The 27,003-nt window shown below is 23.4% G+C and overlaps 2 protein-coding genes across 2 annotated transcripts in view; one reads left to right on the top strand and one right to left on the bottom strand.

The window, feature by feature from the left end:
* The window catches only part of LOC122508493 (unconventional myosin-XVIIIa), a 252,631-nt gene that overhangs the window by 1,339 nt on the left and 224,289 nt on the right, over nucleotides 1-27,003 (top strand). Inside the window, exons 2-3 of the mRNA XM_043621891.1 lie at nucleotides 685-1,227; nucleotides 2,875-3,345. Coding sequence (XP_043477826.1) covers nucleotides 685-1,227; nucleotides 2,875-3,345 — 1,014 coding nt within the window. The remainder of the gene's footprint in view (nucleotides 1-684; nucleotides 1,228-2,874; nucleotides 3,346-27,003) is intronic.
* On the bottom strand, nucleotides 14,607-16,293 carry LOC122508495 (cytochrome P450 9e2-like). Its single transcript, XM_043621895.1, has one exon. The coding sequence runs from the start codon at nucleotides 16,213-16,215 to the stop codon at nucleotides 14,707-14,709; it is 1,509 nt and encodes a 502-aa protein (XP_043477830.1). The 5' UTR covers nucleotides 16,216-16,293; the 3' UTR covers nucleotides 14,607-14,706.

Genomic DNA, 27,003 nt, shown 5'->3' with positions numbered 1-27,003 from the left:
TTCTAATTAAACAGTAATTTATTTTGTAAAGTTTGTTCTTTACCAGTTTTGTCAGAATTTTCCCAAAAATCTTGACAATTTATTCTTTAAACATCACTGCACCTTTACTGTTAATTCTTTTACAAACGAACCAAATTGTTATGAATAAAGTTAAAATTTCCAAATTCGAATTTCTCTCCAAAAAAATGAGAAAAAAATTGAGAGTTTTGATGAATTTTTATTTTTGTCAGATCATTTTTCCAATCTTTGGACTTTGATTGTATTTTTATTGAAGTTTTATTTTTTTAGGTTAAATAATTAGACAAGTTTTCTCTCCTCACTTTTATTTATCGTAGTTTGATTGATATTGTTTTCAATTTCTTGAAAAATGAGTTCATTATTTTTCGAAAAAAAGAGAATGAAAGTAAATACGATTGATTCTCGTTGGGTTTCAACTCCCCTGTGACGAAAAGTGTTTCGTGCATGACCGATTACAAATTATCCTGCTTATATTGTTGTGATCTAAATTGCAAGCCAAGGGAAGTAAACCTCTCCTATTTTGTATTCTCACAACAATGAATTTCATTTGACGAATGGAAATATTTTAAAACATTGGATAATTTTTGTCAAAATAAATTGAAAAGAATTTTTTTTTTTTGGTAATTACGAAAATAATAACAATTTTTTTGTTCTTTTGTTTTACAGATGCGAAGGTCCTTGAAAATTCGCGGTCGTAGAAAGGAGAAGGAAAAATTGCCGAGTGGAATAACTGAGTGCGCTTCATTTTTTGCACAATTGGATAGAGATTTGTTGGATAGTTCACAAAATTCAGCTGGAACGAGCTGGTCCCGAATTCCCGATGGTCTAACACAAAGTGACTCCTCAGAGGCATCGCTTACATCACTAACGAATGCAGGTGGTAAACTTTTGCCTCCTTTACCACCCAAGCCACCTAAACGTGGAATATTAAAAGGACCTCGACTAAGTATCACGAGCGTTAGTATCCTAAGCGAGAGCAACATCGTGCCGAATGGCAATCAGGAGAATAATCATCAGGAGGCGAGCAACCTCTTAGTCAGAAACACCCTTCAAAATGAAGTAATCGCATATCAAAATATTCCCAGTCAACATCTTCTCGGGTTGAATAATGAAGGCTGCAGTGAAGAGGAATCTTCCTATCAAAGGCAACATCACCATCATCATCATCAGCATTATCATCATCTTCAACAGGACAGTAAACTTCTTCAAGTAAGTGAATATTTTTTTCTCCTTTTCTTAAATTGAAAAAGAGTTATTTTTTTAACTAAAATTGTAATAACTAAAAATAAAATATTTGTTAGTACTATTACAGGGTTGACACAGATTAGGGAATTCATGGAAAAGTCACAAAAAGTAAGGGATTTTTATTAAAAGTACTGAAAAAATTACACTTTTAGAATTTATAAGAAAAATCAGAATTTTTGTGTCTTTTTTTGTTTGCTTCATAAACTTATGAAATTACCATAAATTCTAATAAAAAATCTTCAATTTTTTTATTTCTGAAAATAATTTCTTTTTAAATAACTCAATTCATAAAAAAATATTATAAAATTATTACTTATAAATTATTTAATGAATAATTTTACTTTAAAAGTTCGAAAATAATTAAATTGTATGAGTTGCGTTTATAATTTTCATAAATAGATGAACTTCAAAAGGTTTTAATTTGAAATTTTAGAAAATTTCAATTTTGAAGGAGTTTAAATATCTAGAAATTTTAAAGAACTTAGATTTATGAAAAATTTTAATAACTCAAATTCTTCTGAAATTATTTCAAGTTTTTAATAAATATTTAATGGATTATTAAAAATAATAGATTTATAGAAGAATTTTAGATAAAAACACGAAAAAAAATTGAATTTTGAAGAAGTTACAAATGATTGCAGAAATTCAATACAATTATGTTCAAAAATGTAAAACAATTCTCGTAAAAATTTCAATTACATATGTTTATAAATAATAAAATTCTTCTCCGAAATTCAATTATTCTCAACAATTTTAATAAAATTCTTAGCTAAATTTCAATTATATTTAAGAATTCAATTTTTTTCATAAATAATAAAACTTATTCAAGAATTTCAATTATTTTTAATACAATTTATTTGAATTCCTCGAACAAATAGATTTGAAAATTCTCAATGAACTTTATCAAAAATTATTTAAAAAAAAATTGATTTAAAGAAGAATTTTAGTTAAAAATTCTAGAAAATAATCATTGAATTGAAATGATAAAAATAATTTTGTAGAAGTTGGAGTAACAATATTCTTATAATATATAATAATGATTTTATCACTCTGTCATCTTTAATTATTATAAGTTATTGAATTTCAAAAAGGTTTACTTTGAATTTGAATCTTTTGAAGAATCTTAAGTCCTATGAAAAAATAATAATGAAAAATATTTAATTAAAATTGAAGTTATTGATGTTTTCGAATATTTGTACAATTAAAGAATTCGAAAATAAATGTAATAGAAGATTTTCTTAAGTATCTAATCATTTTTAGAGTGAATCAGAATATTCTTTAATAGTCAGGGTAAAAGTCAAAATTTTTTCTGGAAATCAGGGAAAAGTTAGGGAAAAACAAAATTTAATTTTTGTGTCAACCCTGTATTAATAACTGAAAAAAATATTAAAAGAATAAACTGAATTTTAGTATAGTATAGTAATTTAGTTTAGTAAATTTACCAAATTTGATAAATTAAAAAAGGACTATTTTTGTAACTAAAACTAAAATGTTCATTAATATTATTAACAACTGAAAAAAGTTTAGTAAACTTACTAAATTTGGTAATTTATAGGAAAAGATATCAGAGAATAACGTGAATACTATATTTCTACTTTTATTTATACACAGGTCGTGACGAGTGCGAGCCCTTCCGCGGATTCATTGACAGACACAACCAACTCGAGTTTCGCCACTCCACCCTTTAGTTTGTCGCCAGTTGGAGAGTCTCAGGGATTCTCGAGGTGGAGGTCGTCGGCCTCCTTCGAGGAGCAGGGTATCGTTGAATTACCATTGCCCGAAATTGTACCACTCGAATTACCAGAACCAAGGGAACTGACAATTCAACGGCAACCACCGCCTAGAAATGATTTTGGATTTTCATTGCGTCGCGCTGTGATTGTTGAACGTGGTCCCAATGGTGTTACGCAAATGCGTTCAGTGACATTCGCGGAACCCGGTGCTTTAGTGCAAAATATCAATGACACTGGCTTATTGCCCGGAGATCGACTTATTGAGGTCAATGGAATCAGCGTCGATGATAAGCCACGGGAGGAGATCATCGATCTTATCAAGGGCTCCGGTGGCAGTGTCACAGTGAAGGTTAGTCAAATTATTCTTTTGTTTTAATTTTTAAAAATATTATCACAAAATTGCAAATATAATAATGGCAGCAGCAATAATTATAACAATAATAATAAAAATAATAATCTATATTAATAATCGTTCTATTCCGATTATTATTCTAATCTGTTCACAATTTGAAGTTAATAATAATAATAATAATAAAATTATCTTTCACTCGATTATAAAGACAGTGAGGTAAAAAAAATAATAATTATGGTATTAATTAATATTCTTTTTTTTTTAAATTTCCACTACTTTAAATTCGCTAATACTAGAAATAAAAAAACTATTCTCAAAAATTATAATCTCAAATTCTTTAAAATGATTCAATTATTTTCCAAAAATATTCGAAATCCAATTATTTTCAATATCTAGTAATTTAATAAAATTTCGCAGAAGAATTCAATTATTTAAAAGAAAATTGATAAAATTCATCCAAAATTCAATTATTTTCATAAATAATAAAATTTACACAGGAATTCAATTAATTTAGAATAGCATTTTCGAAAAAATCAATTATTTAACAAAATTTTTATACAATTCTTTGCAATAATTCAATTACTTTCACTAATAACAACATTTTTCATCGAAATTCAATTATTTAAAAAAAAATTTGATATAATTCAAAGCAAGAATTCAATTATTCTCATAAATAATGAAACTCATAGAAGAATGTAAATTATTTTTAATACTATTTTAAAGTAATTAATCGATCCAATTATTTTCACAAATAAAGTTTTCCACAAGATTCATTTATTTAAAACAAAATTTTTTCATAATATTTATTATATTTCGAAAAAATTAATTCTTTAAAACAATGTTTATAAAATTCTTATAAAGAATTCAATTATTTAAAAAAAAAAAATTTCACAGAAACTCAATTCTTTTTAAACATTTTAATAAAATTTTTCACAATAATTCAATTATTTTTATAAATAATAAAATTCTTCTCAGGAATTCAATTATTTTTGAAAATTTTAACAAAATTTTTATCAACTATTCAATTATTTTCATAAATAATAAAATTCATCGCAAGGTTTTCAATTATTTTTAATACAATTTTATAGGAATTGCTAAGAAAAATGTAATTAAAAATTTAATTTCAATTCCTCGAAAAATCAATTATTTAAAAAAATGTTTTTTTAAAATTCTTTGAAGAATTCAATTATTTACAAAAAATATTAGAATTTTTTACAGGAATTTAATTATTTTCAAATATTTTAATAAAATTGTTCGAAAGAAATTAATTATTTTCAATACAATTTTAATTAAATTTTTTTGAATTAATTCAATTATTCCTTTATAGATTTTAATAAAATTCGTCTTAAGAATTAAATTATTTAGATAAATAATTCTTCTTAAGAATTCAATTATTTACATAAATAATTCTTCGAAAGAATTCAATTATTAAAGATAAATAATACATATTTTTCAGAAATTCCAATATTTAAATTAAAATTTTGCATAAAATTAGTCAAGTTTAATTTCGATAGTTACTTTTTTTCTACTTTTTTTTAATATTTGAAAGCTACTTTTTTAAAATTAATTATCGAGTGCAAAGTCTGTTAATATTAATATTAATAATAATAAAACTTTAATTAAATTATCTTTTGCGCCTCAAGTAATAATAGTGAAACAGTAGAATTGAGAAATTTTGTGAAATTATCTAATCAAAGTCTTCTACAAAGTAAACTTTAAATATGATTGAGATAGGTCACTTAATTCCCATGTCTATTTGGCGTGTATTCAAGCAGGTTAAGTACTTTGAAAAACACGGAAACATCATAGATCAATTTCTAAATATAAACGATCCAAATAAATTAATTTTGCCCCTATTACAAAACAACAGTTTCTATTCTACGATGACAAAATAATTTCATTAAACAGAAATAAAAATAATTAACTGTCAAATTTTTTATTTGCATTTTCATACTTTTAAAGTTAAAAATAAAATAATTAAATTAAATAAACAAATAAAAATCCAATTATTCAATAAATAAAAAAAAATGTATTTAAAAATAAAAAAAATACATAATTCAAGCACAGCACGCTTTACCTCGTGTATATTTTACTGATAATTAGATTTGATAATAAACAATATATTAATGTTAATAAAAAAAAATTGAAAAATAATAATTATGCAAATTTAAAACATGAGATCTTGTCTATATATCCAGGACTTATTTTCTATTCTAAAGCACTTTTTAATGTCCAGCATTATTGTGGAATGTACAGCGAGCCAGTAATAAAGGTTGCATAATGAATCAGTCAGTGGTAATAACAAACAAGATAAAGCAAATTGCACGGAGTACATCGTCTCTAATGCGAGTGTAGAGCAAGAGCTCGATAAGTCAATGTCTTATCGAAGAAGGAAGTCGATGACTTTTCGTGTTTTATAGTCCGATTCTCCGTAAAGGAATCTTTTAACCGAAATAAAATCACAAAAAAAAGAAAATAAACAAGCGGGAGGAAAGAATCTCATATTCTCGTTCCAATTGCGCAAAGTAAAGAGTTCTAATTTTACAAAAATAACACACGAATCTAAACATTCGGAATGAAGAGAGCTCATCTCTTGGGGATAAATTCCTACTGTGCATGGATTATATTGTATCTACAGTAAATCGATTTTTGGGAAATATTAATTATTTTTGAATCGCGAGCCTATAAATGATTAATTAAAATTTGATAGAAGACTAATTCTTCTTTTTACAAAATTTTTTTCAATTACTTTCGAATTCGATATAAATTCTACGAGATTTCATTATTATTATTTATTGCTATTATGCTGAAAATTAAAAAATTTTGTATTTGTAAATATTAACTTTAATTTTTTTGATATTAAAAAAATAAATTTTGAAATTTAATTTAATTTTGATAACATTTTTTAATTTTTCAGATTCAAAATTTAAAAAATTATCTAATTAACTATTAGTTATTATAAATTAACTGCAATTTTAATTAAATTCTTCGAAGGAGTTAAATTATTTTCAATACATATAGTATAATTACAATTCTTCCAAGATATTCAATTATTTTGAAAAATTTTAATCAAATTCTTTTCCAGAATTCAATTATCTTCATAAATAATAATATTTATCGCAGAAATTCAATTATTTTTATAAATAATATAATTCTTCGTAGAAATACAATTATTTTGATAAATTTTAATGGAATTCTAGATAAAAATTCAATTATTTTCAACACAATTTTTATAAAATTCAAAAAGAATTCAATTAATTTTATAAATAATTAAATTTTTCGCAGAAACTCAATTATTTTTAAAAATTTAATAGAATTCTTCTCGAGATTTCAATTATTTCTAAAAATTTAATAGAATTTTTCTCAAGAATTCAATTATTTTTATGAATAATTAAATTCTCCGCAGAAATTTAATTATTTCTAAAAATTTAATAGAATTCTTCTCAAGAATTCAATTATTTTTATAAATAATTAAATTCTTCGCAGAAATTCAATTATTTCTAAAAATTCAATTGAATTCTTCTCAAGAATTCAATTATTTTTATAAATAATTCAATTCTTCGCAGCAATTCAATTATTTTTAAAAATTCAATAGAATTCTTCTCAAGAATTCAATTATTTTTATAAATAATTCAATTCTTCGCAGCAATTCAATTATTTTTAAAAATTGTAATATATAATTCTTCGAAAGAATTCAATTAATTTTAATACAATTTTTATGAAATTTATTGAAAGAATTTAATTATTTTGATAAATAATAAAATTCTTCTCTGGAATTACATTATTTTCAACACAATTATAATTAAATTCGTGGAAAGTAGTAAATTATTTTCATATAATTTTAATAAAATTGAATAATCAAATCTTTAATTATAATTATTAACAGACACGATTATTTTAAAAAGTTGAAAGACATTAAATTATTATTTAATTATTTCAAAAAAATGTTTTTAATTTTTTGAAAGAATTCAATTATGGTCAAAACTTTTGAATTCTTTGAAAGAATTAAATTATTTTCAATATTCTAATGAAATTTCTTGAAGAAATTTTATTTTAAAAAATTGTAATAAAATTCTGAAGAGAATTTAATTACTTTCCAAAAAATTTCCATAATATCCAATAATCAAATGTTGAATTTCAATGATTAACAAACACGATTATTTTAAAAACTTGAAAGAAATTCTTCATAAAATTCAAGTCATTTGAAAATTTTCAATTAAAATTATTTTTAAAAAAACTCCATTATTTTAAAAGAATTCAAAGAAATTCTTCATAAAGAATTTAATTGGGATGTTTAAACGTTTTAATAAAATTCTTCGCAAGATTTCAAGAATTTGAATTTGAATTTTCTTTTTGAAATGAAAAGATTTAAAAGAAAAATTATTTAAAAAGTTAGGAAACAAAAAGTAAACAAAAATAACTTCAAAGTGCGAACAGTTTACCGGAATGCAATGATTATTAATTTAGATTATTATTATTATTATTATTATTATTATTATTATTATTATTATAAAAAATATTGTTAGTTATTATAAGCAGATATTATTGTTATTATTGTTATTGTAAATAATTTCCATTGAATTTAGAATAAGAATATTATTTATTTTGAGAATCAGTTATGATATTAAAAATTGAGACTGCTTCCTGGATGTTTTAAATTTTGATTAGTTTGTGATTTTAGAAAGAACGATTATGTTGGGAAAATTTCGACTGACGTATATTTTGTTTCTCGCACATGTGTGTTGAAGTATAAATATCGCGAAAATGTATCTAAGATTTGTCGCGACTTACAAAAGTCATATCGTCGCGTCTGCTAGAAAATGTGGTTGGTGAAAGGCACTCGAGGTCTTGGAGAGGTCGATACAAGGAGGAGACCACAGGGAATAGGTCGAAAGTTGTTTCATAGATATCTTTAATTTCAGGGAGCCAGGTTCATTATTCATTTTGTTTAACATTTAGAAAATTCCAATTTGATGAAAACTCTTCTTCTTCGTCTTCTTCTTTTTCTCGTTCTTTTTTTCCTTTCTAAAAGGTTTTTTTTTTAAAGTTTAGTTTTTGTCTCTAATTTTGTTCTTAAATTTAAGGCAATGCTTTTTTTCAACTATACTATAGTAGTTGAAAGAAAAGGTTTGGTATAATTAAAGAGGTGAATAATGTAATTAATTTTTAGACAGTTGGAAAAATGAAAACTTTTGGAAAATATTTGCAAAATTAATTGTTCTCGATGTGATTTCAGCAAAAAATTTTGTGAGTGGAGAATGAGTTTTCAGCGCGGCGCCAAAAGCAATGTCGAGAATGAGAGTTCAACGGGTGAGAAGCAAAAGTGACAAACGAAATATTGGTATTAGTGCGTTCCGCAAATTGGCTTCCTGGCTAAATTGGCTCACCGCCAGTGGGTACTCGGAGCTCTAATGAAAATTGTAATTTAAAGATTCATGGGAAAAACGCATTTTTCGAGTCCTTTAAGAGAACCCTCCAAAGGTCGTGATTCTCGGCTCTCGCACGCGGAGTGTTGAACCAAATTCTTGGATCAAGGCCAGCGTTAAATGAATTCAAAGAACCATACAAATGACCATATAGGAAAATTCAAAGGGCATTCTATTCCCCACTGATCTTCATTTATCACTTTCAATTAACATTTTCACGTCATTCACTGTGGGAGAAAAGAAATCTTCTTTTTAAATCAAGTACTCTCTCGATTAATTCTCTTTGGGAAATCTTCGATCGATTTATTCTTTTCTGTGTTCTAGACTTTTCTTTTTCGTCGTTTTTTTCTTTATCAGTTTTCGAATATTACGAATAAAAAATTGTCAATTTAGAAAGTGCAAATTGTATTATAAAATTCAAATGAAACTGTCGATTTTGCAAATTTAATTTTATTTATATTTCAGGGTTGTCACGCAACCTGGAAAACCTGGAAAAGTCAGGGAATTTGAAATGAGCAAAAGCGTGGCAACCCTGTAATTAAATTCCATTGAGAATTGAATTCAATGTAGAATTAAAATTTAATTTAAATAAGAATTAAATTCGATTTTAGAATTAAATTCCATTTAGAATTAAATTCAATGTAGAATTGAAATTTAATTAAATTTAGAATTGAATTCCATGTAGAATTGAATTCAATGTAGAATTGAAATTTAATTTAATTTAGAATTAAATTCCACTTAGAATTTAATTTAATTAAGAATTAAATTAAATTCGATTTAGAATTAAATTCCATTATAATTGAATTCAATGTAGAATTGAAATTTAATTTAATTTAGAATTAAATTCCATTTAGAATTGAATTACATTTAGAATTGAATTAAATGTAGAACTGACTTCAATGTAGAAATGACTTCAGTGTAGAATTGACTTCAACGTAGAAATTGACTTCAACGTGAAATTGAATTCACTTTAGAAAATGAAATACAATCAATTTTGAAAAATGACAAATTGAAAGCGATTGATTGTCTACAATAGTCGAATGTAATAATAGAATAGAACCAGTTTCTTTGAAGAAGAAGAAGAGTTGGAGGGACAGAAAAAAAACAAACATGGCGATTTAAAGTCCACAAACTAATGAGACTAACCTGTTATTTATTATTATGATCTTGACCAGCCGGGAAGCATTACCTAAGGAATTTATGAAGAATTTAAAGGCGAGGCACGTTTAAAGGACGGTAGATAATGTATTTATAGTCGTGTAAATTTCTACATCGTTTCATAAAGAGAGAGGGGGAGGTAGAGAGGAAAAAGCAAAACATTGTTGTTACTCGACAATTTTTATTGTTTTCACTCTTATTTTCAGTTCTTTCGGTATTCTCTCATTTCATTCCTGATTGCTATTTAGTACATTGATGATAAAAACAGTTCTATCTCGAATTTGGGAAATTTATTTTTATTCGGAATATTATTAGTCACTAATAATTAATAATATTCCGAGTAAAAATGAATTTTCCAAATTTATGTTGCCACAGGTCAGGGAAATTAGGGAAATGTCTGGGAATTTTTTCAAAAATATCAAATTTCTAGAATTAGAAAAAATCAAAAAAATTAAAAATTACTAGAAAGAAAAATTTGGCCAAAAATATTTTTGAAAAATATTTATTAAGTATTCAAGAATCTTGAATACTCTGAATTTTTTTCCATCTTAAAAACTTTTCATAATCACGATGAATTTTAAAACAATACATTGATTTTTTTTCTTCTTTCTGCAAATAATTAAATTCATTTTAAACAATTAAATTCTGGAAATGAATTATTTAATGTTATCAATTATAATAATTAACTTTGAAAAGATTTTAGTTAAAAACAAATGCAATTTTTAGAAATAATTAAATTTCAGAAGGTTTTAAATAAAAATTTGTTTTTAATTTCAATTTTTATGAAGAAGATAATAATAATTAAATATTTATTTAAAGAATTACTTAAATAAAAAATTTAATATCATTTAAAATTTTGAAAAAATTATATTTCTGACAAATATTAATACAATAATTTATTTTTGAAAGTTAAATTCTTAGAATTTTAGAAAATTTCAGTTTTATTAAATTTAAAACTTCATTTTTTAAACAAAATTTCAGATTTAAGTCTTCTTGAAATTAACTAATTAAAAAAAAAATTTTATTGCAACTCTTTCGAAATTTACTTATTTTAAATGCAATTTGGACTATTTAATGCTGCTTTTTACACTAATAAAAATATGTATACATTTGATTGTGATTTAGTAAAATTATATTATTTATCAATTATTAAACAAAAATTCTTTGAAAATTCATTTTTTAAAAATAATCATGAATCTGAAGTTATCAACGTTGATTCAACGAAAAACTTAAATAAAAATTTTCTAAGGATATAAATTTTTCTTGTATATTTTTAACCCAAGTAAACTCTCCAAACCCTAAAATAAAAAAAACGTGGGTAAAAAAGTGATTTTTATTTTTTTTTGGCAAATTTTTTCCAAAAATCACGAAATTTTAATTAAATTCTTAATTCCTCGCCTCGGTAGTCATTTTTTTCTTTTGATAATTGTTTATTCTAATGTCGAGTGCCATTTAAAAAAAATTCCAAGTAGTTCCAAGTCGGGGAAAGCAGTGATTTTGGTTTTTTTGTCACGGATTTTTGGAAAATCCGAGCGTTTCAAGTAATTTAATAATTCCTCGCCTCGGTAGTTACTTTTTTCTTTTGATAATTGTTTATTTTAATATTAGACGTTATTTAAAAGAAATTTCAAGTGATTCCAAGTCGGGGAAAGCAGTGATTTTGAATTTTTTTGTGTCACGAATTTTCCAAAAATCTCGAAATTGCAAATTAATCAATGATTCCTCGCTTCGGTAGTCATTTTTTTCTTTTGATAATTGTTTATTTTGCCATTAGACGTTATTTTAAAAAAACTTCAAGTTATTCCAAGTCGGGGAAAGTAGTGATTTTTATTTTTTTTTGGCAAATTTTTTCCAAAAATCACGAAATTTTAATTAAATTCATAATTCCTCGCCTCGGTAGTCATTTTTTTCTTTTGATAATTGTTTATTCTAATGTCGTGTGCCATTTAAAAAAAATTCCAAGTAGTTCCAAGTCGGGGAAAGCAGTGATTTTGAATTTTTTATTGAAATTCCAGGATTTTTGGAAAAAATTCGACAAAAAAAATAAATATCACTGCTTTCCCCGACTTGGAATCACTTGAAATTTTTTTAAAATAACGTCTAATGTCAAAATAAACAATTATCAAAAGAAAAAAGTGACTACCGAGGCGAGAAATTATGAATTTAAATGAAATTTCGGAATTTTTGGAAAGTTCGTGACACAAAAAAATCCAAAATCACTGCTTTCCCCGACTTGGAATTACTTAAAATTTTTCTTAAATAACGTGTAATATTAACATAAACAATTATCAAAAGAAAAAATTAACTACCGAGGCGGGGAAATTATTAAATTACTTAAAATTTCCGGATTTTCCAAAAATCCGTGACAAAAAAACCAAAATTACTGTTTTCCCCGATAAGGAAACGTACAAAATTTTTTTTAAATTGCGTCTAATATTAAAATAAACAATTATCAAAAGAAAAAAATGACTACCGGGTCGAGGAACTATTAATTTAATTAAAATTTCGTTATTTTTGAAAAAAATTCGATAAAAAAAATAAAAATCACTACTTTCCCCGACTTGGAATCACTTGAAATTTTTTTAAAATAACGTCTAATGTTAAAATAAACAATTATTATAAGAAAAAAATGACTACCGAGGCGAGGAATTATGAATTTAAATGAAATTTCGGAATTTTTGGAAAATTCGTGACACAAAAAAATTCAAAATCACTGCTTTCCCCGACTTGGAATTACTTAAAATTTTTTTTAAATAATGTGTAATAATAAAATAAACAATTATCAAAAGAAAAAAGTAACTACCGAGGCGAGGAATTATTAAATTACTTGAAACGCTCGGATTTTCCAAAAATCCGTGACAAAAAAAACCAAAATTACTGTTTTCCCCGATTTGGAAACGTATAAAATTTTTTTTTAAATAGCGTCTAATATTAAAATAAACAATTATCAAAAGAAAAAAATGACTACCGAGGCGAGGATTTATGAATTTATTTAAAATTTCGTGATTTTTGGAAAAAATTAAAAAAATAGAATAAAAATCACTGCTTTTCCCACGTTTTTTTTATTTTAGGGTTTAGAGGGTTTACTTGGGTTAAAAATATACAAGGAAAATTTGTATCCTGAGAAAATTTTTTTTTAAGTTTTTCGTTGAATCAACGTTGGTAACTTCAGTTTCATAAATAATCTCTACTAAAATTATTTTTAAAATTTAATTATTTTCAATTAGATTTCACAAATTTCAATTCATTTAAGAATTTTTTAATTTATTTTCCTATATTAAAAATAATAAAAATTTTTACAAGAGTTAGAGTTTTATTGAAATTATTTAAAATAATCACAGGAAATTTGACATATTCATTTTTAAAAATATTTCTGTTTTATTTTAAAAAAAAAATAATTGAAAATTTTTTAAATAATTGAATTTTTCTAAAATTCCAAAGAAAATAATTGAATTTTTAAGGAATTTTATTCAAATTCTGGAAAATAATAGTTTGTTACATTAGTTTTTGAAATTTTTCAGTTTTATTTTTCAATGATAATTGAAATTTTATTTTTGGAAAGGTTTTTTTTTTTTTGTTTTCGTAAATATTTTAGTTCTATTTTTAAAAAATAATTAAATTTTTCTGAACAAATAATTGAAATTTTTTTTGATTGATTGTAATTTTCGAAAAATTATATAAAAAAAATTGAATTTTTTAAATAGTTTTATTGAGGTTATTGAATATAATCAAGGGAAGTTTGATACATTGATTTTTAAAAATATATTCTGTTTTATATTTTTTAATAGTTGAAAAGTTTTTAAATAATTAAAAGTTCTTAAAATCTTTAAGAAAATATTTTAATTTTTAATGAATTTTATTGAAATTCTTGAAAATAATAGAGGGTTGTTTGTTACGTTAGTTTTTGAAATTCTTCAATTTTACTTTTTAATGATAATTGAATTTTTATAAACAATTAATTGAAATTTTTTGAAATTATAGAAATTTTAAATTCAGTTAAATTAATTTTAAATTCAATTAAATTCAATTAATATTCTATTAAAAGTTATTGAATTTTTAAAATTTCATTGAAATTATTGAAAAAAATCGAGGAAAGTTCAAAACATTAATTTTAATTAATGTTAAGAACATTAATTAATTTTTAAAAATTATTTAATGTTCTTAACATTAATTAAAATTATTGTTCTTTGTCCTGAAGACAATTGAAAATTTGTTAAATAACTGAAATTTAATCTAAAATTCTATAGAAAATAATTGAATGTTTTAAAGAATTTTATTGAAATTCTAAAATATATTCGAGAACTTTTCGACTCATTAATTTTTTTTTATTTCAGTTCTATTTTCAAAATAATTGTAATAATGTAATAATAATATAATTGTAATAATTAGTAATTTAAATTTTTTAGAAATGATGGAAATGCTCTAGAATTCTGTAGAAAATAATCGAGAGAAGTTCGATACACAAAATTAAATTCATTTTAAACATAGCAATACATCTCTATTGTTTTAAAATTAATTTTTTGCTTCTAAAAATTTTTGTTATAATTAAATTTAAAATTGAATACTTGAAAAAAATTTATAGAGATCAGGGAAAAATTTTGAATTCTGTCTGGAAATTAGGGCAAAGTCAGGGAAAGTAAAAATCGAATTTTCATGTCAACCCAGTGAAAGAAATATTTTTTGATAACAATTTTTATTGTATCATCAGTATTTTTGGTAACAATATTTTTAGCAAAAATTATAAAAAGAAAAAAAATTCAGTCTTTTGTCAGTCTCAATAGAATGATACCCTCTCTCTTAATTTGATCCAGCATCCACCTTTAATAGCCATTTGAAACTTATTATCGAATTCCATGGGTTCCTTTGTTTTCTCACTTTTTTCGATAACGAAATTTTTCAAAATATACACAAAGAGAATTTTAATTTCCATCAAAGCGAAACGATTGCCAATGCATTTTCTCGGTCCACTACCAAACGGTAAATACGTATAGGGATTAATCATATCCTTATTTTTCTCACTAAATCTTTCCGGATCAAATTTTTCCGGTTCTGAAAAATATTTCGGATCATTTTGTAGAGCGTAGATTGGAATTATAATTTGTGTTTTAGGTTCAATGGTGAATTCATCATGCTTCTCTGTTGCTCCAGGTAGGGGATATTTTTCCACGCAAATTCTGTCTGTGATTACTGCTGGTGGATATTTTCTCAATGCCTCCGATATCACCATATCTAAGTAAATCATTTTATTAATTGAATCGTAGGAAATTTCTTCTTCACTTAAAGTGTCAATTTCGTGACGTAATCTCTCCTGTATTTCCTCATTGACTGCAAGTTCATAAGCGAGAAAGCACATAAAGGTCGACGATGTCTCGAAACCGGCGAAAAAAAATATAAACGCTTGTGCAATAATGTCATCGATGGATAATTCAATTCCATTCTCCTTATCTCTTGCCTCCATTAATAAATGAATCATATCTGGTCGGATAATTTTTTTCTCCTCTCTTACACGTAGTGTATCATTGATGACAGTTCGAAAAAATTTATCTGTCTCACGGGTTAATAATTTTTGTCCCATTAGTTTCATTAGTTTGGGAAAGAATAGAAAGAGAAACATTTTAATTATACGAAAGAAGGAGAGTTTTGTTGCGTCCCTTCCTCTTGTGTAGAAATCGTTATTCTTATTTTCCAATGAATCGACATTTATACCAAAAGCAACACTCGCAATTACATCGTTCGTATATTTGGTGAATATCTCCTTACCCTCAATTAATTCGGCCTCGTCGGAATGATTTTTGAAATAATCGACAAATGTTTGAGCACACTTTGACACTAGGTTGAACATAAATTTCATTTTTGATGCTGTAAACGAGGGACTTAGGGTATTTCTCATTTCACGCCATCGTTCGCCTTTTAGTGAGACGATATTCCTGCCGAAAATAGGATCTATTTTCTCGTCAATGAAACTTTGATGATCGGTGAAATGATCGAAATTCTTCACTAGAACGTCTTTTATTAATTCTGGATCGCAAATTGTTATTGCCGGTGTTAATAGATTCATTGTACCGAAATATTTTGTATTTGAAAATAGATTGTAAATATTTTGATGGATTTCCGGTAGGGATTTTTGTTGACCAAACACTTGCCATAGATTTTGCACTGTTAGAAATATTGACGTTTGGGGGACATTTTTTCTTGACCAAAAATTTAATTGATAATAGAGATAAATTAAAATTCCAATTGTGCCGATTGCGAGGGAAAATAATAGCAAATATAGCGAGTTCATTTTTTTTTCTTGATTGCGTGAACGTTTTGCTTTGATATCTCGCTTTATACTAACTGTGTGATACGTAGTGCGACTGATTATATTTAATATGAAGGAAAATTTGTTTGAATATTGCGCATCGTTTTTTTTTTTTTTGCAATATGACGTCATTCTTTTCGTTTTGTTGCATTTTTTTTCTTTAATTTTGTCCTCTTTACTAAAAAATAAATTTAGATAAGTTAAATTTAAATAAAAGTAAGTTAGATAATTTGACCTTTGTCTGATAACAAAGACGCTGATTATTATTTATTTAGTATTTTTTATTTATGTCTCTGAAATTAGCGTTGCAACTAGAGTCGATGAGTCACTCAGCGTCGAAAACTATTAATTGAGGCTTTTAGAGACGAAAATGTTACTAAATTCATCTTTTTATTCACCAAGAGATTTAAAAACATTTTCTGAGTATTTTTTAATCTAAAACGAATTTTTTTACGAACCCAAAAAAAGAAAACAATTTTTTTCGAGTTCATAAAAAAATTTTTTTTGACACTCAGCGTTGACGCTAAATTTAGGGATTTTATTTTTCATTATTTATTCTTCGTTTTCAAAGAGTGTTTAAAGTAAAAATACATTTGATTAATTTTTTTATTTAATAATCTTTTTTTTAATAATTTTTTTGAATTTTTTTTATTTTTTTGTTTAGTGGTAAATGGAAATTACGTAAAATTTATAATTAATATAGACAATCGATCCTGCAAAATTTTAACGCGCCTTGAATTTTTTTTGTAGCATTTTTTCTCCTTTGCCACTTTAGAGAATTTTGCGCAATGCGAGAAATTTATTGCGCAATTATGTTGATAAACTGTTATTATTCTATAAATTATATTTTTTGATAAATCATTCAAATAGTAATTATATAATTCTCTTTCAATGTCGTGAATGGAAAAAATGGTTAATTTTTTTTATTTAATAATCATAATTTATTTATTTAATTGAAAATGATAATTTATTAATTTATTAATTTATTGATTTATTTAAGAATAATAATTTCTTAATTTATTCATTAATAATTATAAATAATTATAATCAAATAAATAATTAATAAATGAACAATTTTTCTAATTAAATTTTCGAAATGCAAACCTTAAAATTTTTCAGAATTACTTTTAACATTTTGAAGAATACAATCATTGTGAACATTTTTAATTAAAATTCTTCAAAAAATTACTTAGTTTGTTTTAAAATTATATACAAAAATTCTTTTAAGAAATTCAATTATTTTCGAAAAATTACATTAGAATATTTTTAGAAAACTAATTCTTAGAATTGTTTTATCATAATTTTTTAAGATATATACTTATCTTCGATTAAAGTAAATTAAATTTTTTTTTAAATTTACTTCTTGATCATTATTTTATATCTTAAGAATATTGTTACTGTAACTTCATTAAAATTATTTTCATCATTTTAATTCAATTATTATTTTCTAGAATTTTAAATTATTTTTTATGAAAATAATAATTGAATTCGTTAAAAAAATTTTATTATTGATAAACATAATTGAATTCCTGTGAAATTTTTATTATTTATGAAAATAATTAAATGTTTGCATAGAATTTTATTAACATTTTTTTTAAATCATTGAATTCTTTATGGGAAATTTTATTAAAATAGTAGATATTGAAAATAATTGAAATTAAAAAAATTTTTGAAAATAATTGAAATTAGGACAAGAATTTTTTTTGATTATTTTTAGAGGATTTTACTAAAATCATCAATTGTTTTAAAAAGATTTTATCGAATTTCAATTATTTTTAAAAGATTTTATCAAAATTCAATTGTTTGAAAATTTTTTAATTGTATATATATAATTGAAAGACTATTATCTTTAAAAAATTATTTAAATATATTTAAAAAAATTAATTTAAAGGGTTTCTTTATTATATTTTTTAAAAAATATTTTTGTTGGAACACTAAATTCAATAAACGACTTTTTTTGTATTTTTAATCGACTAAAGCGACTTTTTTGTGTTTTAAAGTCGATCCGAGAACTGTAAGAATAAAATGTAAATATAAATATCAAATTCTGAATCACGCAAAGTGTTAATTATCTAAATAATTTATAATTAATTTTATTATTATTATTATTATTATTATTATTATTATTATTATTATTATGTAATATTAATAATTAAAAACATTGAGGAGAACGATCACACCGAGTTAAGTGATTAATATTATCTAATATTAAAGTTAACTAATAATAATAATAATTAATGAATAATGGTAATTAATAATTTATTTATATTCAAATATTAAAGTAAATAAATTGTAAATTAAATATTTACTATTAGACACAGAAAAAATTAAACAAGAGATATTAATATTTTTATTAAAGAAATTTAAAGGAATGAAAATATTTTCTCTCTTATTTATCTCCATGTTGGTATAATTTTTCTCTAATGAGGCACAATATTTTAAACAATAAGCAAATTTTTCTTCGGCCATAGAAAAAATATTATCTAAACTCTCGGCTCGTCTTTTGTTTTTTATAATATATAGAATATTGATGAGAAATGTTGAAATTTAATAAGATGATTGTTAGCACAATGTACCCGGCGTAATTTGAACCAAATGCATATGTATATAAATATAAGAGGGAAGTAAAGTGCGATGGAAATAGTGGTGCATTGTCGGAGACTCGTCTTCCGCTTATTACATGTATATACATCCGATAAGAATCTTCACGAGGCGAGAGTTTACAGCTGCATCTGTAGTTAATGAAAATTCCTTCGATTTTTTTTTCTAAGCCTTTAGATAATATCGAGTGAAATCCGTATCTAATATAATTATGTATATATAGAATCGTCTATTGAATCTCATAATGGGAGATTTTTTTCTCTCTAATTAATTCCAGTCGGGAATAATTTTTTTAAAAATAGAAAAAAAATTTTTGCAAGATGAAAATGAGAACTAAGTGAATAGTTGAATTCATTTTTTTGTATTTCTTTTAAATTCTCAAAGTGTACGCAATTTTCTTGTTTTGATTTTCTGAAATAGTTGTCAATAATTTTTCTTCACGCTCAAGATTTCTCGAGCAGAAAATTTCTCTGGTATGGTATTTTTTTTTTTTTTTTTTTTTTTTGATACAAATTGTTAGAGAATTGTGGAGTTGAAGTTTTCCTCTCGGACATTGGCCTTCCGTTCTGCCAAGCGAACGAACCAATCCGAGCAACTCTTTTCTTCTTTTCTTCACTTGTGTTTCTTTTCTTTCTTTTTTGTTTCTTTTTTTTCTCTTGTACAACCGGTAAATCGCATCAGTCTGCACGGATTGGTGGAGCTGTTAACGTATCTTCTTTTGCAAGTCATGTCTATTTTTGCCCCCCGGAACACGTGCTCGATTTTTCAACAAACAACTTTTTCATCTTGTTTAACTTTTTTCACTCCGATTTTGTTTTTTTCTTTTGCGAATGGAAATTGACACTTGGAGGGATTTTATCAGATCAGACTAGAAATGAGTGAGATTTGTTTTTTTTTCTCAAGCTCTTAGCTTTTAAGCTTCTTAGTTCTTTTGCTCTGGAATGAGATTCAGGTGGAAATAGTTTTCATAAAGAAAAGCAGAAATAAATATTTAATCATTATTATTATTTCATAGGAATTAAGATTTTCATTTTTTTATATTACTCGAATATAATTGTTACTATAACTTCTGTAAAATTATTTTCATCATTTCAATTTAATTATTATTTTCTATAAGTTTTAACTAAAATTCTTCTTTATCTAAATCAATTATTTTTAACAATTTTTTTAAACGTTCTTTGAGAATTTTCTAATCTAGTTGTTTACAATTCAATTTTACGAAATTTCTATTATTCGGTAATTCTTCAAATAAATAATTAGAAAATACAAACTTCAAATAATTTAAAAAATATTCAATTAAACTTTTTCAAAAAAAATTAATTCTACAGAATTGTCAGTTAAAAGTATGAAAAATTCAAATTTTCAAAGATTTCAATTTGGAACTTTTTCAAAATTCAATTATTTCTAAAAATTCACAATACAATGGTTTTATTACTCAATTATTATGTTAAATTTTAGCTGAAATTCACTTACATCAATTTCTATTAGAAAATTCTACGAGAATTAAATTATTTACATACAAAAATAAATAATTTATATTATATTATATTGAATTCTTCTTAATATTGAATTATCATAAAGAATTTCATCAACAAATTTTTAAATAATTGAATTCTTTCGACGATTTTTAATAAAATTTTTAAGAATAATTACATTTTCCGCGAAATTCGATTAAAATTGTATTAAAAATAATTGAAATTCTGCATTGAGTTTGTAAATAATTGAATATCTGTGAAATTTTTATTATTTATTAAAATAATTAAATGTCTGCACAGAATTTTATTAAAATTTTTGAAAATCATTGAAATTTTGACGAGAATTTTATTATTTATAATGACAATTAAATTTCTTACTAGAATTTTATTATTTATTAAAATAATTGAAATCTTGAGAATAAATAAAAAAAATTTTTGAACATAATATAGACTTTCTGCGTAGAATTTTATTACTTTTGAGAATAATTAAATTTCTACAATCATTTGCAACTTCTCAAAAATTCAATTTTTTAGTCTTTTTTTCTGAATTCCCTGACATTTATCAATAAATTTTTAAATAATTGAATTGTTTTGACGAATTTAAAAAAAAAATTTATAAGAAAAATATCAATTTTCAAGGAATTCAATTAAAATTATGTATATATTAAAAATAATTGAAATTCTGCGATGAGTTTTATTATTTATGAAAATAATTGTAATCCTAAAAAGAATTTTGTTTTTTATGAAAATAATTGAAAATTGAACGTAACGCTTTTTAACTAAAATTCTTCTATAAATCCATTATTTTTAATAAATAATAATTAATTTGTTAAAAAATTTAACTAATTTTGGAAGAATTTGAATTATTTAAAAATTTCAAAAATCTAAGTTCTTTAAAACTACTTTTGTAGTTCACCTATTTATGAAAATTGTTTCATGAAATGTAGAAGAAAAAAGTATTAAAATATTGTGAAATTTTACTGAGGATCAATTTTTTCCACATAGAAAGAATTTATTTTTATTGAACGAAAAAAAAGTTTTATGAAATATAGAATAAAGTAGTAAAAATGATTTATTAGTAATTTTACAAAATGAGTAAATTTAATTACATACTTAAATTGACTTATATAAGGATACTATAAAATAGTTTTTTTTAAATATTCAACGTAAATTATTTTTTCAATATTTTTTTTTTAAAGTAAAGTATTCGCCAATATTCAAGATTGCCAATAATCTAAAAAAAATTTGACTTCCTGGCATAGAAGACTTATTATATTGCATATAATATATTAGGATGTTATATATTAATTACCCGTTTCATAAATGGTATAAAACGAAACAATCTTGTTTTATAATTTTAATATAATTTTTCTTTGTGGAGATTAAATTAATTTGTTTTCCTTTCTTTTATTTATTGTTTTTTTAATTAATTTTTCTGTTTTTTGAAAGTGGATTTTTAATCTTATCATTATTTTTAAGGTATTTTTTTTATCTTTATATCCCTCGTTGAGTCACAAATTACCTTTCGCGCGCATATTTTGATAATTTTTACTCTCGTCTGCTTTTTGGAATTTTAATTAATTTATTAATTTAAATTAAAGAAAATTTTAATTAATTTACCTACTGATTATTTAAATTTTAATATTAAAATTGTTTTATTATTATTTATTTTAATTAATATAATAATAAGAATAATTATTTTTATTTATATTGTCAATAAATAGATAATAAATTATTATTATTATTTTTATTATTATTATTATTATTATTATTATTATTGTTATTAAATATTATTCCTATTATTAAATACTGCATCGTGATGCAACTTAGTAAAAAATTGTTATACTAACTGTTTACTAATTTATTTACTCAATGTCAGTATTATACTATTATTAAGTAATTTCATCTCGATTTAGTTTCATTTTTAATTATTTTTAATGTGCAGGTTGTATAATGAAAAACAAATAATACAGATTTCATAGTTTAAAATGAATTCGTGTCAAGTTTACGTTTGAACAGAAAACAACAGTAGCTTGAAATTATCTCTGTGAAAAGTTCTTTCTTGTTTATGAGCTCATCACGACGGTGATAATAGACTTTAATGAAAGAGTTCGTATTGCGGTTGTGCACTTTTTTCAAACGTCTAGTCACGCTTATTATTCGCTTTGTTCATTTACTTGTCGGTAGTGAGGGGAGGGGAAGTGGGAAAATTCTACATTTTAGAGAATTATTTTAATGATTTCTTTTTTATATATAAATCATCTTGACAATCACTTTAGTAGACTTGTGTAAAAAGAATGGCTTAATTCGTCCAATTATTATTTTTATTTAAAATTTAATATTGACAGTAATTAAAAGAATAAATATTTAATATAAATAAAGAACAATAATTACAATAATATTAATAATATTAATAACAATAACAACAATAATAAAAAAATTTTTGCCTCAATTTGATATCCCTAGAGAAATTGTGTTATTACTGTTATTTTCTTTTCAAATTATTTTACACCTTTTTAGATATTTATCTTTAGGGAAAAAATATTTCTCCTGAAAAAGCGATAAGTTTCTGTAGAATAGTGGAAGTTTTAACTGAAAAATCTAAAGATTTCGTTCATCAAAATTTCAATTATTTTTAGAAATATAATTAAATTCTTCTCCGAAATTCAATTATTTTCAAAAATTTTCCTGAATTCAATGATTTTCAATATTTACTATTTTCATAAAATTTTCCAAAAGAATTCAATTATTTAAAAAAAATTTTTAATAAAATTCTACACAAACTTTTAATTATATTCAAAAAATAATAAAAATATCACAGCAATTACATTATTTTCAAATTTTTTTTATAAATTTCTTATTCGCAATCATTCAATTATTTTCTCAAATAGTAAAATTCTTACGGGGATTCAATTATTTTCGTAAATAATAAAATTCTTTTTAAGACTTCAATTATTATTTTCATAAAGAGCAAAACTAATCGCAGAATTTCATTTTAATCCAATTCCTGGAAAAAATTCTTAAAAATTTTATTAAAATTCGTCAAAAGAATTCAATTATTTGAAAAATTTGTTGATAACGATTCTTTATGAGAATTGAATTTTAAGAAACATGCAATTATTCAATCAATTGTTATTTTTGTATTTAAATAATTAAATTCTAGTAGAATTCTCTCATAAACATTTATTTAAAAATGGATTTCATTTCAAATTTTAGATTATAAATGAATTTTGAAAAAGTTTCAAATTAAAATATGAAAATATGAATTTTTCCTATTTTTAACTAACAATTCTGCGGAATTAATTTTTTTTAAGAAACTTTAATTGAAGATTTTTTAATATTATTTTAAATTTTTATTTTCTAATATGTATTTAATTGAAGAATTTACGATTAATTGAAATTTTGTAAAATTGAATTGTAAACAAATGAATTTGAGTTAAAAACAGGGAAAAAATTTATTTTGGCAAAAATTACAATTTATTGCAATAATTATTATTATTCAAAAGTAATAAAATTCTTTATGAGAATTCAATATTAAGAAACATTCAATTATTCAATATAAATTATTTATTTTTGTATTTAAATAATTTAATTCTAGTAGAATTTTTTAATAAAAATTGATTTAAAAATTAATTTCAGTTAAAATTTTAGATAATAATTCAATATTAAAAGCAATGTAGCGTGAATTTTTAGAAATAATTGAATTTTGAAATTAATATCTTTGAAAAAGTTTCATTGAATTTTTTGTTGAAATTATTTGAAGTTTTTATTTTCTAATATATATTTAATTGAAGAATTTACGAATAATTGAAATTTCGTAAAATTGAATATTGTAAACAAATAGATTTGAAAATTGTCAAAGAATTTTTTCGAAAATTATTAAAAATAATCGATTTGAAGAAGAATTTTAGTTAAAAATTTTTGTAAATAATAATTGAATGGTAAATTATGTTATCACTCGGTCATCTTTAATTATTATAAAACATGAAGAAATCGGTAACTCCGAGTCAAAGACTCGGAGTTATCGATTTTTTTATGTTTTATAGTTATGAAAAATTTAATTTATAGTTTTTATAGTAAAACATTTTTATAGTAAAATAAAATTGTTGTTTTTCCAATTAAAATATTTTTTGCGTGTTTATTATTCTAAAAGAAAAAATCTCGTGGCAGCTTTTAGTTGAATTTTTCAGTAGGCTTTTAATAATTTTGAGATTTCTCTTGAATTGTGCTGGACCGCACCGCACGTTGAATAGATGCTGAGAAGAGAAGAAAAAAAATGAAAATTTGAATTTAGAGTAACGTGGCTTTCAGTGGAAATATAGTAAACGTACGTGCTTGTAATGACGTATTTGCGCTTTAAAGGAAGCAGGATGCTGTCGAATTATATTCATGTTATATATTACATCCCGCCCTCTTTTGATAAGACATAGATTACTCGTTCAGGCATCGTATGCACGTGACTTGAATAGTTTCTTTGATCTTTATTTTTAAAAGTCAAGGTGTTTTTTTATTTTCTTGCCCTCAGTGTACGGTAATTCGTTTTCAACACAAAGTAATAATAACCCTTTTCAATTTTTATCATATTTTAACGGTACACTATTTTTTATTCTAATTTTCCTTTTTTGGCTGAAAAGAAATAACGCACTTTCTTTGGTGCATCGATTTTATGGATTTTCAACAGTTAAAGTCATTTTAAAAATATTTTTTTTTCTGTTCCAGTAGTTTAAAAAATTACTATCACAGACTTAGGCGACTATTGATAATTTTTGACAATTTTTTCACTTGACATGACAATTTAGCTACTATTTTTTATAAATATGTTGTTTATTTTGTTTAAAAAGCCGCACTAATTAGTTTCTTAAGACGGAATTTTAAATATCAATTTATTTAGTGAAGAAATTCATTCTAAGGCTCTAAAAAAATTCAAGGAGGTAAAAATATCTAAAAGAGAAGTAAATTAATTGAAATTTGTTTATATATTAATTGTCAAGGTCTTTAAATTTGATTATAAAATATTATAAAATTACAAAGAATTTGAGATTCAATATGGAGATGTTATTCTCCACCTGAGAACGTCAAGGCCGTCGCTAGATGGCACTTCAATTCTTTCTTGGAATTTCTCCTGCCACCTGGTGGTGACCTTGGCGTTCTCAAGTGGAGAAATCAAACCACCATTTTATCTCTCAATTTAAAAAAAAATTTTTTTTTTGTTAATTTTATATTAAATATTGAAATTATTATTTAAAATAAAAAAAAAATTACTGTAAAAAATAAAAAAATTAAATTAAAAAATAAGTAAATTTAATTTATGTTATTTTTATAAAAAAAAATTATTATGAGAATAATTTGAATTAGTAAAAATGTTTATTAATTTGAATTGGTGATTGACTTTTTGCTTTTGAATTAGTATTTACTTTTTAATTAATTACTATAATAAATTAGTAGAAATTACTATTTATTAGTAAAATTGGGTTATCCGTAAAATTTACTAATTCAAAAGCAAAAAGTCAGTCACTAATTTAAATTACAGTAGAGACTCCATTATCCGGACCCCTATTATCCGGATATTCGATTATCCGGACAAATTTAAAATTAAAATTTTTTTTTTTTTTTAATATAAAGTTTATAAGGTCTCAAGCCGTTAACTTCTATTTTAAATTTCTTTACACGAAATGTTGCGTTTTAAAGTGTTTTAATTATTTTAAGAAAATGTTTATGTAAATATTTTGAAATATTTCTAACTAAATATTTATTAATGTTGACTTTAAAAGTTTTAGTTTGTTTCAGTCTTATTTTAATACATATGCAAATAAATACATAAAATTATTAATCCAAAATTTGTTTAATTCGTACTTTACTCGATTATCCGGATTTTCGATTATCCGGACAAGTGCCTGCATCCATTAGTCCGGATAATGGAGTCTCTACTGTAATTAACATCTTTACTAATTTAAATTAATTAACATCGTTACTAATTTAAATTTAGAGAGTAGTAGGGGTAATAATAATAATAATAATAATAATAATAGTAAAATTAATAATAAAAACTTATAAAAAATGAAATAATTTGATTGTTAGGAGTGTTTACTTTCTACTCCCCAAATTTGATAAAATTAGATCAGAGGAAAGAAGGAAGTTGTATATTTTTATACCCAAGTGGGTATTTATATATATTGTGAGCCAAAGGCAAATCGAGAGTTATTTTCGTTACGACCCATAATTCATTGAATTGACTTGAACCACGTAAGTCGTCGAGTCTAGTGAGTCACCGAGTCAATCTTCTCTCCATGTCATTCATTAGCAATTCTGAAAAGGTTGTCTGACCTTCGCCAACTTCTTTGCACGATGGGCCAGGAAGGGCGATGACGTGTATATAGTTTTCGCTTTGAGAGAAAGGATTTTGTGAATTTCTTCCTATTTTCTTTTTTCCCCCTTTATTATTGCAAATTCGCTTGCAAATTTGTAATAATAATTGGCTTTTGAATTTTTTTTGTTTTGAAATTGCTTTTGAACTTTCTTAAGAAAATTCAAAAGCAATTTTCCTATTTTCCTTTATTATTACAAATTCGCTTGCAAATTTGTAATAATAATTGGCTTTTGAATTTTTTTTTTTTTTTTTTTGAAATTGCTTTTGAACTTTCTTAAGAAAATTCAAAAGCAATTTTCCTATTTTCCTTTATTATTACAAATTCGA

This window comes from Leptopilina heterotoma, unplaced genomic scaffold (genome assembly GCF_015476425.1).
Source record: "Leptopilina heterotoma isolate Lh14 unplaced genomic scaffold, ASM1547642v1 Lhet_54, whole genome shotgun sequence".
Lineage (NCBI taxonomy): Eukaryota > Metazoa > Arthropoda > Insecta > Hymenoptera > Figitidae > Leptopilina > Leptopilina heterotoma.
Note: the sequence above shows the minus strand (reverse complement) of the source record. Positions and strands in the feature narration are given on the sequence as shown.

Excerpts from the sequence above, each read along its gene's own strand:
- LOC122508495 (XM_043621895.1), bottom strand. The coding sequence starts at position 16,215 with ATGAACTCGCTATATTTGCTATTATTTTCCCTCGCAATCGGCACAATT.